Source organism: Opisthorchis viverrini (assembly GCF_000715545.1).
Source record: "Opisthorchis viverrini unplaced genomic scaffold opera_v5_14, whole genome shotgun sequence".
NCBI lineage: Eukaryota > Metazoa > Platyhelminthes > Trematoda > Opisthorchiida > Opisthorchiidae > Opisthorchis > Opisthorchis viverrini.
In genome coordinates this window covers 320,954-335,437 of record NW_008751670.1, presented here as the reverse complement: position 1 = coordinate 335,437, position 14,484 = coordinate 320,954, and the positions used below count along the sequence as shown (strand labels likewise).

Here is a 14,484-nt window from a genome sequence, read left to right as displayed (position 1 = left end):
GTTCGTGTGATCAGGCGCCTGGTTTGCGGTGCAGAACTAAACAGGCGATAAGGGAATTTATTCGGAACGCCATGTGTTAAGCAGAATAGAACAACGAACCAGGTCTGCAGACTGGTACACTCGGGACATTTGCGTTTCTCATGTGACTGATTTGGTTGCTAGAGTGACACAAAGAACACCTGAAAAGTGTGCTAGTTTTGAGGTTTGCCTATGGTATCTCTTGGTCAAAACAGCGATACAAAGGTTTTGATGAAAGGAAGATGCCTTCACTACGGAGTTACTTATTAGAAAATGCCAACTGACCAGTTACAGACTATTGGACAGGGAAACGAAACTCTCATATGCATCTCGTTTACAAAAACTGAATATCCATCTTCTCCTTGAACGCGTCTTCCTGAACTTTCCTGGATATCCACTGACTATTGCTCAAATCCAAACAAATTTTACAAAGCGACTCCACAAATTCCGTAAAAGGTCTCACTTTTCAAGAGACGCAAAGCGGATGTACGAGAAAACATACTACTCGCATGCCCTCCCATCAGTAGTATCACCGTTACATTGATAGCGGTCGTCTTTGGCGAGGTGGCTAGTGGGTACAATACAATGTGAATAATGTTTGAATATATTCAGGAACAACCCCTCCCTGAATAACAAGATGGATTTGCTTCGAGTCTAGTTTGCTCAATGCTGCACCCAGAAGGTGTATGCAGGAGAAAGGAGCAAAGTTCTACACATCTGTGTTCAGTTTTACTCAAACAATTTAGCAACTCACCCTCATGACGACAGTGATCTTGTGATTGAGGATAATCTGTGGTGGCAAGAATGAAGCAGGCAGAAAGGAAATAAGGTTTATTTCTTTACATTCTCGGGACGGAACAAAGCAGTCTGAGGTGACCAGAACAATCCCCTCTAGCTCTAGTTAATTAGGTGGTCAGGTGCACTATGCCATTCATTTTTACTTGTCTATGGTAGAACGTATACATTTCTTGAAGTTAGCTTTCAGTTCGGCAGTAGAATGCTAGGTGTAAGTACATTTCAAACCGATTCGTTTTTATCTTAGTGTTCAAACCAGACTAGGAGTTCCCACTGTCTTGATGTTTTAAGCGCTTTTATTTTAATAATAAGCCGTACGTAAAAAGGTTTATATTTTTCGTTTGGTCTTGTAAAACAAGAAAAAGTATAACATCACGATAACTTACAGCATACATCTCTTTCCATCTCAGTGTTCACAGATATTGTGAGATTCGCCCACCGGGGACCACGTAAACGTCGGTACATGGACCAGTTATACTCGAATGGTTCAGGCGCATACTCATTGAGACATTCTTGATGCTCAAAGTGGACTGAGATTTCGTATTCAAGTACCAAAGCTTCGAGAATCTCAGCCCCTGTTGGACTGCGTAGTCTGCATGTGTGAAAGAAGTTCTTTTGCCATAACTCCTCGTTTCCTTGTCTTATCTGCAGGAAGGGAAGTGATTGGGGACCAGAAATAAACCACAACGCTATATATATATATATATATATATATTATAACACGACGAAATTTTGACCTCTGTGCAATAATTGAGTAATGGCATTCACCGTTCCTCGTTTACACACCTATGGAATGCTTGTTGACAAAAAAGGTATGCGATCAGGGTCTCACCTGCAACACTACAATCAGAACGAACACGATTTCAAAGTTACGTAAAACGCTTCACAACTTCGAATGCCCATCCTTGGATTGTAAGTGGTGCGTTCAGTGATTGCATGATTGCCGAGAGCATGCCAGAGGACGCGATGACTTTGGTGAGTATATCCAGAAACACCTATAACATTTGCTCCTCTACGAAGACGACAGCTTTTTTCGTGTGCATATTGCAGCTTTTTTATTTGAACTGGTGAATCTATGTATGGAAGCTTTATGGCCTTACTTTTGATGTAGTTTGCTGGGTTTAGACAACCTGTGTATAGTTTCAGTTGTCTACATACTACTGTTCAACAGAAATTTTATGAGTAGCGTAGTAGGTTCATACGGTGTATTGCGCTGTCTCGAATGTCGTACCAGCTGAACAATGCGGCGGTCTGGTGCAGCAAATTTAGTTGGAGAAAACATCGCAAACGAGTGCTTCAGCCGGATTCCAAATGAGTCCCCCGTCAGAACTAAAATGGTATGCACATGAGTACATGGTCTAAAAAGTACATACTAAGTACATTAGTAGTACATTACTACATTGCTAAGACCTTCTTAGAGAATTCGACTCATATCAGGCCATCGTAGGTTATGTGAAATTTTAGTACTGTTTGCATGCTTTTCAGCACAGTGTGGACACACTCTTCATTAGAAATTTCCCAACCTCCTAGCACAAGCGACAGTCCATTAGTTACTCAGGAGAAGATCAAAATTCACTGGATGAGTAAGACTTCCGTCTGAGAACTCGTCGCCCTAGGAGATAGTCAAAACGTGTGAGCGCTTGATGTGGAGTTCGTGATTGAAGAATAAGTGGCACTGTATTCTAAGTGCGAGCCAATCACACTGCCGATCAGCTGCTCGTAACCAAACTGCTTGCTACTTAGTTGATAATCCTACGGTGGCCAAACTGTTCACTCTTCAGTTCCTGCGAAACGAACGATACGAATAGTTTATAAATGACGGTGATAATGAGTGGTGATGTTTGACAACATCTCACAGTTCGATGGCTATGTTTCAGTAAATAAGACCGAAGAAGATTTCAGCGCAGGAAGTTTTCATCAAGTTTGCGAAGAAAGTTTTGCCGTGAAATGGAGTTTTATGTGTAGACGAGTTATCTGTCATGTAGTGTTAATGAACTGGGTGGGAACGCAGATTTTGATGATATTATATATATATATATGTATATATATATATATATATATATATATATATAAGATACAGGATACAGATCCATAAATCCAAAAGCCAGAAATTTGTGGCAAAAGGTATCTGTTCTTGTCATTTGTCCTGATTATCCACAATTTGTCTCTGAGCACACAGCTCTGGAGTTGGTAGCTTGAAGTCGATCAACATGGGCCATGTTCCATACTGATTTTCGAGCTATTCCTAATCGAATAATTGAAACCCGATAAATGGTGGCTTGTATCCGTTGCCTGATTTTCTGCGGCGCGCATGCAAGGAGTGGGATTTACACGGCATGCTTAAACAGACAAGTGGACCGAATGTTCATCAGTTCGCTGTGGGCCTGTTAGCTAAATATGGCATTCAGGTTTCCGGTGGCTTGCAGGCCAACTGCCACTTTTTGGACTACAGTGGGCTTTATCCTCCACTTGCAGCCTTCATGTCTCTTCATATGAGAAAGTGCCCTTCATGTGAGGGTCTTTAATTCTTTGGTACTGGTTGGAATTCTACATTCTCTCTTTCCTTATTAGATGTTGATTGTGGGCGATGGGTGTAAAACGGATGAAAACTGTTATGCACTTAGTAAGTTTGCGTCCATTCTGGTTTGAGAATCTAACGCAATAACAGAGCAGTGAAACTTGAGATGATACCTGGATGTAGAGCGTAGTCCCCTGTAGGAGCGCCTCGTACCTAGAAACCCCGCACCTCCCAGTGCAACGGAGGATACTACTGATGAGGCACGCGAGTAGTATGTTTTCTCGTAAATCGGCTTCGTGTCTATTGAAAATTGAGATTTATTACGGAATTTGTGGAATCGCTTTGTAATATTCGTTTACATTTTAGTGATAGTCAATGAGTATCCAGGAAATTTCAGGAATACGCGTTTGAGAAGACGGACATTTAGTTTTTATAGACGAGATGCAAATGAGAGTTTCGCTCCCCTGTTCGATAGTCTGTGATTGTTCAGTTGATGTTTTCTAACAAACAATTCTGCAGTGAAGGCCTTCTTTCTTTTACTTAGGCGATAACAGTGGACACTTGTAACCCAGTCAGATTGCTCGACTCCCCTATCAACGGCATGTTTTATCTAGACAGCAGATATATGGGTGTTGACATTCATTGATACTCACGAAAAGCTTATTTAAATGAAGCGAGGATGCGCAGCGCCATCGGTTGATAAAACATTAACAAAGAAGCATTGATTTCTGTGACTGGTCACAGCACGAAATCATGAACCGACTTAAAATGACGGTGTTCTATATCAGATCTAAGTTGAAGTCTATCGAAAATGGAGTTCTCAGTCCTTATTTACTGAGTTCCCAGCAGGTAATACAAGGCGCATTTTTGGCCTGATCGATTGCAGGAACCAAACCAAAAAAGTATGTTCAGCATTAGAAGCAGTAGAAGAGTAAGGCAGGAGTTTTCGGAGGCAATGTTTTCATTACAACTACACTCTCCCTAGATGCTTCATTTGCGAGTTCACCAGCTTATCGTCACTATAGTACCACTTGGAACGGTTGAAGTCTTCTCCAACTGGGCTAATGACTGTCGAACTGTAGTACTCGACCGACCTGTTGTCGCAGATACCAATCTCGTAAACTGATGATCTTGGCCGTTGCGATGAGTCAGATGTAAAATAGCTCACTTCAAAGACCTAACGAACAAAACAGTCAAGGAAACGAATATCGGTCAACATCTTCGGCGAACCAGAAACACTTCTATCATTGTCTTGTGTGGTGTCATCAATCTAGTGAACAGCAGCAAACAGTTTACGACCGCAGAAAACCGAAAACGTCTTCTGGATTGCATTTACTAGGGCTGGTGGGATAGTCTAGGATGTTCACGAGGTATTTTGGATGATGGTTTGTAAAACGTCTTCAGAATGTGCGCTTCTGGTCTGGGGGCAGTCTAACCATTCCTTTATTGTGAAGCTTCACTTTGGTAGGTTTTGAAAACTCTGAGGATTGCGTATACAGAAACCTATTTTCTGTGACTTATTTTAATCAAAATCAGAACGTCTCTGGTCCTGAAGATACATCAACTTTGCGTTTTGTCCCGATTTGCCGTCATCTGGTAGATGTGACAAGATCGATTAGATGTCGTTTTGGATGACACTTCTCACCGTTCATGGCTGTGCCACACTGCCATTAACCACACTTGAAAGCCTGACAAACGTAAACTGGAGGGGCAAAATACAAAAATTTGCAAATTAATTGATGTCAATGGAACAACCAAATCTCGAACATCATGATGTTTTTTTCAAAAGAATGTGGTGCAAGAAGGCCGCCTCATTTTTCAGTTGGTGCGATATCCATGGTATCGTTGTATATTTTCTTGACGCAACACACTACTCATGAGTTTTCTTGTTTAGGCTTATTCGAAGAATTTTGTGGGAAATTTGATTACTTCACTGTAGCCAACAAAAAACTAGTAAATATCCACAACTCTCATGGTGATACTGATAAGCACTAAGTCCAGGGGACTTCAAGTTGAAGATAAACCTCATGAACCCATGATGTGTTTAGCCGTCTGGTGTTTTGTTTAATTCAGAACTCATCAAGTGTGGGGAAGAGGACTAATGGGGTGTCAATTTGGCCCACGGTTCAGTGAAAATAACTTAAAAAACCAGGCGCTGTGCGTTGATCTCGGCAATCATTCATCTGACGTGTAAATGCAGACAACTACTTTGACGAGGTTTATATCTATCGGACGCACTTCTGAACTACAGTAGAATGGAACTTCACCAGCAAACAACCTTCCTACAGTTTCAACGATTTATGCCCAATACCATACTGCTGTTGTTTGTAAATAAAAAGGAATGTTCACCCAACTTCCACTATCGGTTTTGCCCTGTTCAGGGTGATCGGTCAGAGTCTGTCCCCGAGTTCTCTCCTGATTGTTTGTCTAGTCAGTGAACTCTGTTGAACTGTTCAGCTCGTGTGATTTGCTGTTCATCAGTAATCTAGATTTGCCTATGCAAACATGTCATATAAACATGTAAGACAAACTCGTTTGAACGTTGAGTTGGTTCCAACAAATCTATGAGGGCCTTCTGCAACTAAATATGCTTCAAAAAAGCCGCCCTATTTTTCATTCGATATAATATTCGAGGCATTGCAAAACACTACTCGTAAGGTCACTGAAAATTCTTCAACAGCTCACGATCGGCTTCGCCTTTGTTGATGCTCATCAGGCAGGTGCAGCCCCCAAGTTTCTGTCAGCCTCATGTTCTAATTAAACCGAAATTGCACGAAATCGGCAAAATGTACTAATTCGCCAACCAATTCAGTTTTGACAGGAGACTCACTTGGAACCGAGCTGAATCCCCCTTTCGTGATGTTGTTAAGCAGTTGCATCGGACGCACTTCTGAACTACAGTAGAATGGAACTTCACCAGCAAACAACCTTCCTACAGTTTCAACGATTTATGCCCAATACCATACTGCTGTTGTTTGTAAATAAAAAGGAATGTTCACCCAACTTCCACTATCGGTTTTGCCCTGTTCAGGGTGATCGGTCAGAGTCTGTCCCCGAGTTCTCTCCTGATTGTTTGTCTAGTCAGTGAACTCTGTTGAACTGTTCAGCTCGTGTGATTTGCTGTTCATCAGTAATCTAGATTTGCCTATGCAAACATGTCATGTGATGTTTGCGGGCAACTGAATGTGGTGCACTAGGCAGTTTCATGTTTCAGTTGGTATGATATTCGAGATATCGCGATACATGTATGTCCGTATCCCACTACTCATAAGGTTGTTGTAAATTCTTCGACAGCCCACGACCGGTTTCACCCTTTTTGCGGCTCATCAGGTAGGCGCAGTCCGTGAGTTTCCGTCAACCTTATGTTCTGCTTGAAACTAAATTGTCTACAGTTTGTGAACTACACTCATTTTTACACAAGTTTGCTTTCCTGCGTGCTCCTAATGACATAATTAAAATTCGAACTTGGAAATTTGGCAGTGTATCTCGTATGACAGTGAGACATAATACAGATTTAATCGTGACAAATGCCAGTCGGTTAGTTCGACTTGATAATAATGAGCAGAGACATACATTATTAAGCAGTGAACCGAAATTAATTTAAAACACAACTCACCTTCTTACAACCCGTATCCCAAAAATGTTCCCATGGTGTTTTTGTGGTGCATTTGGGCAGTTCGTCGCGCAGAATCGAAACAAATATTGCTGAAAAACCAAAGAGCAAATAATGTGACACTGAAAGAAGCAAGCTCTAATTTCAGCTAACTTGACTGTCTATAGCGTAGGGATTAGCATACTCATCGAAACAGTGATTGCGTATCAAACACTGCTAGGATATTTCCTAGGATACCTCACTGGATTTGAGAACTCACTCAATCCTTGGACTTCCGAAGAACACAGCAGAATAATCACCGCGAAGCTCAACAGCTGAATCATCTTTGTTCGGCACTCGTCTTCGCCTTTGAACTTCTTTAAATAACGTCTTTTGGATGAGACTTCCAAAGAATGTCATCACCAGACACGACGCAAATTCTTTGCTTACGTTCTCAGAAGCGACTGAGTTCAGAAACGTACACACGAATGCTTGAGATGGCTTATTCGGATCGGATGTGTGCAGCCGTAGCCACGAACTTTTGTCGCTTTAAGGTTGTTTAATAACGCGTGTTTGAAGAAAGGTATGGAGTCTGAGAGTGATTAATATTCGTGTGATAAGAGCAATACATCCACCGAATCGAAACTTTTCTAAGTGCATATCAACACTCAAATTGAAATTTGCAAAATAGTTTGTAATTTGACGCAACAGCATTATGCCACAACTATCGACTGCGGAAACGGGTGTAAAGCGTGGCTTGTGAGATTCTCTCTGCCGATACCTGAAATCCTAGAGTTTGAAGGTGAGATGTGACACTTAACATGAGCAAACTAATGTTTGGCTTATGAGCTGTCTCACTCTCGTAAAGTCCTTTGTTCTGAAGAACTGCTTAAGCACACCTGCTACCGGTTTGTATGTCTCCAAATAATCCAAGTTGATTGATCAAGTTATCTACTTTGGTCACCAACATTGTATGTATGTTTCAGTTTCCAACCTCTTGTATACTATTGCACATTTCTTCTACTGTAAGAGTATATTCACGCATGTTTGACCGCAGGTGGGTTAGGCACGTAAATCAATTGCTGCTGCGGTCATCGGTTTGGTAATTGAGCCAGGCATTTTAACAGCAAACGTCCTACCACCACAGCTCTTCGTTGGCTGTGCTCAATGGGCTACCAATGATCTTCTTTGATTGAAGGGCGGGAGTTCATTCAAAGAGAGGTCAGATGGATGGTGAACATGATTAGGTGTTCTCGACAATCCAAAGCCGGTTTCAGCCTTCTTAGGGCTCAGCAGTTCCCGAATTTCCATCAACCCTCATGTTTTACTTGAACACACATTGCACGAAATTCGACTAATGCACTCATCTGCATAGCAGTTTGATTTTAACGAGAGATTCAGCTGAAACTCAGCTGAATTTCTTGTTGATACTATTTTCCCGTTAAAAACAAACTGGTGTGCAAATGACCGCGAATTCACGAATTTTACTACAGTTCGGATTTAATTAGAACGTAAGAAAACTCGGGAACTGGACTTACTTGATGAGGGTGATTGTGAAGAGCAAAATCGGTTGCTTCCAACAAACCTATAAGTAGTTTCCTTGCGATATTACGAACATCGCACTTGAAGAACGTACGATAGATTCAGTTAATTTCTCAGGTTAGTCTCCCGTGAAATCCAAAGTGGCATGCAAATGCATGTATTTGTCAACGTAATCCGTCTTTGAGGCTAGGAGTTTCTTGTACTTGCTTTAAAGGGCGCGAGAGACATAGTATTTTACAGCTCGTCTGAAAGTATAGCTAGTTTAACATAGGTTAGTTTGAGACAGCATTGCGACGTTATAATTAGGTTAGGACTTTGCACTACGCATCAAGGCTACAAAACTGTTTAAACATTATGAGACCAAACACGATGACACACTATTCGTAAAAGTCTAAATCACGAAAGCCCTTCTGTTGTAATAGCTGATGCAACTATGTTTTGTCATGTTTTTAGCTTATTCCGGCTAGCTGGCATAAAGCATTTCCGTCCTCACTCATTCTAGTTACCAGGGTTGGTGGACCTTGCGTGGCTGATTCTTGTTAATGCAGATTCGAAATTCGTTACCTTAGCTACGGAAAGCACATCACGTGGTCACAAGACGTGAGAAGTTGTTACACATGAAGTCGGTCAACAAATGAATACGTTATGCGGTTCCTGTTATTGAAGGATGAGTGGTAATCACAATTTTGATCAGCCACTCGTGGCTGAATGGGTAAGTGCTCAAACTACGAGCCAGGAGGTCGCAGGTTTAAAGCTCCCTACTGGAGTTTCGTGAGATGCACACTGTTGATGATTCTCCAGAAGGACTTAACAGATGGAGAAGGATGAGTGGTAATCACAATTTTGATCAGCCACTCGTGGCTGAATGGGTAAGTGCTCAAACTACGAGCCAGGAGGTCGCAGGTTTAAAGCTCCCTACTGGAGTTTCGTGAGATGCACACTGTTGATGATAGAAGGGAAGGACTTAACAGATGGACAGATCTCTTCAGCATTGACTGACTTCACCTACAAAACACAATCTTGACCGAACGATATGAAAACTTCAGATGAGGCTTGGTGAAGATGGTCTAGAAGCTAGAGCTTTGACAAACCCCGATGTAAGGGGTGGGTGGGTATAACCCTTATGGACAGAATAGTTGACCTCATTCCTGTTAGTTGTTTCAAGGAACTATTGGCATCGCTTTTTAATGGTTGTTACCCAGGAAGATCTACGTTCTTAAAGTGTGCTTGTTGTGAATACGATACCTTCGGTTTGATTATGGTTTGTGGTGTGGTGGACCACTTCTACAGAGGAAAGTTTTGCTGTGCAGATTTTTGCTCTGTGACGTTTTTCTGAAAGGGGGACTACTGTATTGTGCAATACTGAACAGGCAGAACTAAATCCGCAAGAAAGATAGCTTTTTTCAATGGTCAGAGGTTTCCCATACCCTTGAGAGGAAGATGGTCTGTGCTGCAAAGTTATTTATTAGAAAATGCCAACTGACCTGTTACAGACTATTGGACAGGGAAGCAAAACTCCCATATGCACCTTGTTTACAAAAACTGAACATCCAGCTTCTCTTGAACGCGTCTTTCTGAACTTTCCTAGATATTCACTGAGTGTTGCTCAAGTTCAAGCAAATGCTACAAAGCGACTCTATAAATCCGCAAAAGATCTCCCCTTTCAAGCGAATTTACGAGACAACATACTACTCGTATGCCTCCCCATTAGTAATATCACCCCTTGAAAAGGTGCAACCCCTACTCTACAAAAGTTTGAGGCTCTACGTCCCAGTTGGGTAATTTTATGTTGATAACTGCTACCAGTTTCTCAACTGCACTTAAGACTAGCAGTTCTTTTGGAAGGTTATTCAGCTAAAAATACGGTGAAAAATGGGTACGGAGAACATAGTTAAAAACAGCACACGGACTTCATTCCATATGTTGTAGAGCAGTTTACTTTTATAAATTCTTGAGCACGTACTACTATTTAGGCTATTTGTATGCTCAGAGCTTGACTCAGTCTTTTGACGGAGAGCAGTACCTTATGATCAGGCTTTCAAAAAACGTGGAGATTACTCAGACTTACACCATTTCTCATCTATTTATTTGTGTTTTTTAACAACCCAGTTTTCTACCAGGATACAACTTTCAAAGTTGCGTTCTCATTCATTATCCACTTTTAATCTGACCAACGTAAGCCCTGAGAGTAGGAACCAATTAGGGTGAAGTCGTTGATTCCAACACAAAATCAAAGCTTCTTCTCAGACACTTCTGCCGTGAGTGAATTTGTTCTCTCGCACCGGCACGATGAGCACCACGTATTGATCAAGCGCCGAACCAAGCGTGCAAGAAACCACAATGTCAGCACGGAGGTATCAATTCTATGTCGCCAGGTTTCTTCGCAACTGCAAAGCGGCTCGAGTAATGTGACTGGTTAGAAATACAATTCTAATTTGGTTAAATTTTGAAGAGCACAGACAAAGAACCAAGCGTGCAAGAAACCACGATGTCAGCACGGAGGTATCAATTCTATGTCGCCAGGTATCTTCGCAACTGCAAAGCGGCTCGAGTCATGCGACTGGTTAGAAATACATTTCTAATTTAGTTAAAATATGAAGATCCACTGTCAAAAATGTCAATATTTTGGGCTGCGTCAAGCAAATAAACGAGACATTGGCCGTTTGGCAAGGCAGATTGTAACCAGTTAGACATATATACACAGTGGCTATACAACTACTTAAACAGGAAAATTATGCTTGACTCGGGGATGATTTCATTGCTAGAAAACTCACATTCCCGTACTTAACCCGATTTGCCATCCTGTTAATGTGGCATAAGCAACGCACACTGAAACAACAGAGAAGAATCGCTTTACATACTGGCGACTAAGTCTTTAAGAAAAGTTGATTATTGATATAGGGAACGCACGCCATTGGCCATTACAAAACCCAACAGTTGATGTCCAAAAACAATTACACTGAAATTCATAAACTTGAAGAGAGCAGAAAAGAACAGCACGAGGATTTGCAAAAAGTATCCCAAAATGACACTGCGGGTAGGAGTTTTGGTCAAAGATTTTCTTCACAAAAGTCATTTGTTCATTTAGAATCCTTTTAGGAAATGTAAGACGAAAACAGCTTATTTGCTGCCCACCATGTGATTTATACAAACCGGCGTTTCTCGGTAAAATCATATCGTTCCTGTTTGAGGGGTGGGGCGATTAGACATTATTGGGAAAGGCAAAGAGAAGCTGTGGGGAAAATACAAGGCGGGAGTTAGGGGTGACAGAGACATTTCTCGGAATACTGATTCCGGGTTTCTTACGCGCACCATCGGTGGGGGGGGGCATTATGTACAAATCATCGTGTACATTCTAGTTAGGGGTGACAGAGACATTTCTCGGAATACTGATTCCGGGTTTCTTACGCGCACCATCGGTGGGGGGGGGCATTATGTACAAATCATCGTCTGTGTACATTCTCACTTGTCGACATGACCCAGTTCCTTGCAGTTTTCACTTCGTGTGTGCGTGTGCCTCCAAACGTTCAGCCTTGGATCCAAGGGATTGAATATCAGACCATAATCGGCTCCACGCATATCAACCATTCTTAGGCGTCCAGTGGTCTGGCCACTGTTTGCAGGCTTATCCCATTCATATTCGTGTAAATAAACCAGGATGCCCAAAGGTTGTTAGTTGCGATTGCAGTTGTCCTGCTATCAGAGCACACCAGTTTTACATTTGTTTGTACAGTCACACCCATCCGTGTTCGGTATTCTCTGCAGACTCAATTTAGAAAACAGCTTTGTATATGTAAGGCCCCGTAAAACGTTTACGACTGTGCTATGTTTGAACAGGATGGATGTTAGCCAGAAAAAAGCGTTGACGTGTTTTATATTTTCACTGTATTTATAACTGATTTTGATAACATTATGCTTTAGTTGTGAACAACAGGGGTTAATCTCTATTTCAGAGTAAGGTAGCATTCTGATGTACTTTGAGGTGTCGCTTGCACGTGGGACTGGCACTCACAATCAGCTGGCATCAGCACTGCCCTGAGTTGCGCACAGAGTACCTCTAAAAATGTTGAGAACGTCCAAATCGAGAGGGGGTTTACATCACTAGTTAAAATTTCACAACTTTGGTATTCGTGAGAGCGCTGGTTTATCAGGCTACGTGAATGAGCGCGCTGGGCGATTCGATCTTATTTGGTTACATGGAATGAAATAACAACAGCTCTGATTTTCTGAATGACCGTTTCCTCCTGAACGACGTCTGTTTCGTGAACGCTTGATAAAACAGCATTCAGGGACAGGCCACATGCTCGATGGACGAATCTGTGTGGATGAGATCACTGATCACTAATGGGATGACTGTTCCGAAAAATCAGTAGCTTGAACGAAGTTGGCCGAAACAGCCAGAATGATCAATTTTATATCAGCTTGAAAGTGATGGCTTGGATTCTCCATTATCCTGTAGTCTTCCTCCGACTATGAATATTTCAACAAAAAAAGACTTTTATCACAGACTATTTTTGTTTGAAAAGTAATTGATTACTGACAGCCGTACATGTGGAAATAAAAAAGTAAGTTGAGCCTCGAAATTCTGGCCAGCAGTCTTATGTAACAAAGCTAGTTTTGTTAGATATGAAGGACAGCCAATTTGTATTCAGATCACTTTGGGCAACTTCAGTTCAGTTTAAACAGATCCACATCCCGCATTTCCCTGGACGGAGATGAAACTATTTTTTTCCTACAATAAATACATGGTGGCAGTTAGGATGAAGTTATCACGGTAGGCAAAGGAGACCCAGCATGCTGAGGTTGGATCCCAAAATGGTCCGCTTAAAGGAAATTTCCAGTTAGAATTTATCTCGGACTACCAGCTTGTCGTTAGGGTCACGTCGCCGACTCCTGGTTGATGAAACAAAATAAAGAAACTCAGTTGCAAATCATTTTGATTTGTCACGGGAGACTCAACAGGATCTCTCGTTTGTGATATTTTTCAACTGATTGTGCTGCACAAAGGCCGTTTCATGCTTCAATTGGTATGATATTTGAATTAGCGCAGTATATTTTCATAAATAAAACTTGTGTGAGTGTATTTGTCGAAGTCAGTCCAATTTGGGTCCAAGTGGGACATACGGTTGACGAAAACTCGAGAACTGCGCCCACCCAATAAGCCTCAAGAAGGGCGAAACCGGTCGTGGACTGCCGAAGAATTTTCTGCAACCTTGTGAACAGTTTCCCTTATCAAAATAAGACACGTTTTCTCATGTAGCTGATCATCTTTGAAAATTAATGACAAGTTTTTGCTTTCCACACTTATGCCCTTGTGGTGAAGAGATTCTCTATGAGGCTTGATGGCTTAAAAAATGAGGTTATTCAAGGATAACTAAGTCAAAAACGCTCTTAAGACATCGCCTCGTCACTCAAAGTGTTCGACGTGATACTGCTCAAAATGAATGCTGAACTGTATATTCTCTGATTTCTCTGTTTTCGAGTAAGCGGTGCTTTTGTGTTGCCAAGGTATTTCTGACGGCAAGGTTCTGGACGCACAGCATATACTTCCCAGCTTGCTCATAAATACTCATCTGCGGTATTATCTCTCTGCCGGCATACTTGTCTACTGAAAATTTACTCGCGCAGATCATCAGTTGAAATGTCAACACATTTTCTATAGCTGTCACCATTCTAACGCAATCAATCGACCGTTTGTTGACGTACTGGAATGCTGGTTAACACGGAGAGACCGTCGAGAGAAAATACTCTCTTGTATTTTACACATCCACAGCAGACGTCTTCGATGTATCGCAGATTCATAACTTGTAAGTTGTCATTCGACTGCTTCCAATAAGTGCCTGGCCAGCCGACGTAGACGCGCACATTCCATTGAGCAAAACTGCGCAGCACTTGTAGTCTAGGCAACAGAAATGTTAACATTCCACCTGGTGGCCTCCGAGTGAATCTGTTGTTGTGCGCTGAAAGTGTTATATTTTTGTTAGTGATGAAACACTGAAGAATCATTAGTATTCACTCG

General features: G+C 41.7%; 1 protein-coding gene across 1 annotated transcript in view; it reads right to left on the bottom strand.

Moving 5' to 3' along the window:
* T265_01287 (hypothetical protein) overlaps positions 1-14,484 on the bottom strand; it is a gene marked incomplete at both ends in the record, with an annotated part of 48,995 nt that overhangs the window by 7,928 nt on the left and 26,583 nt on the right. The window contains 2 exons of the mRNA XM_009165293.1: positions 1,200-1,458; positions 6,948-7,036. Coding sequence (XP_009163557.1) covers positions 1,200-1,458; positions 6,948-7,036 — 348 coding nt within the window. The remainder of the gene's footprint in view (positions 1-1,199; positions 1,459-6,947; positions 7,037-14,484) is intronic.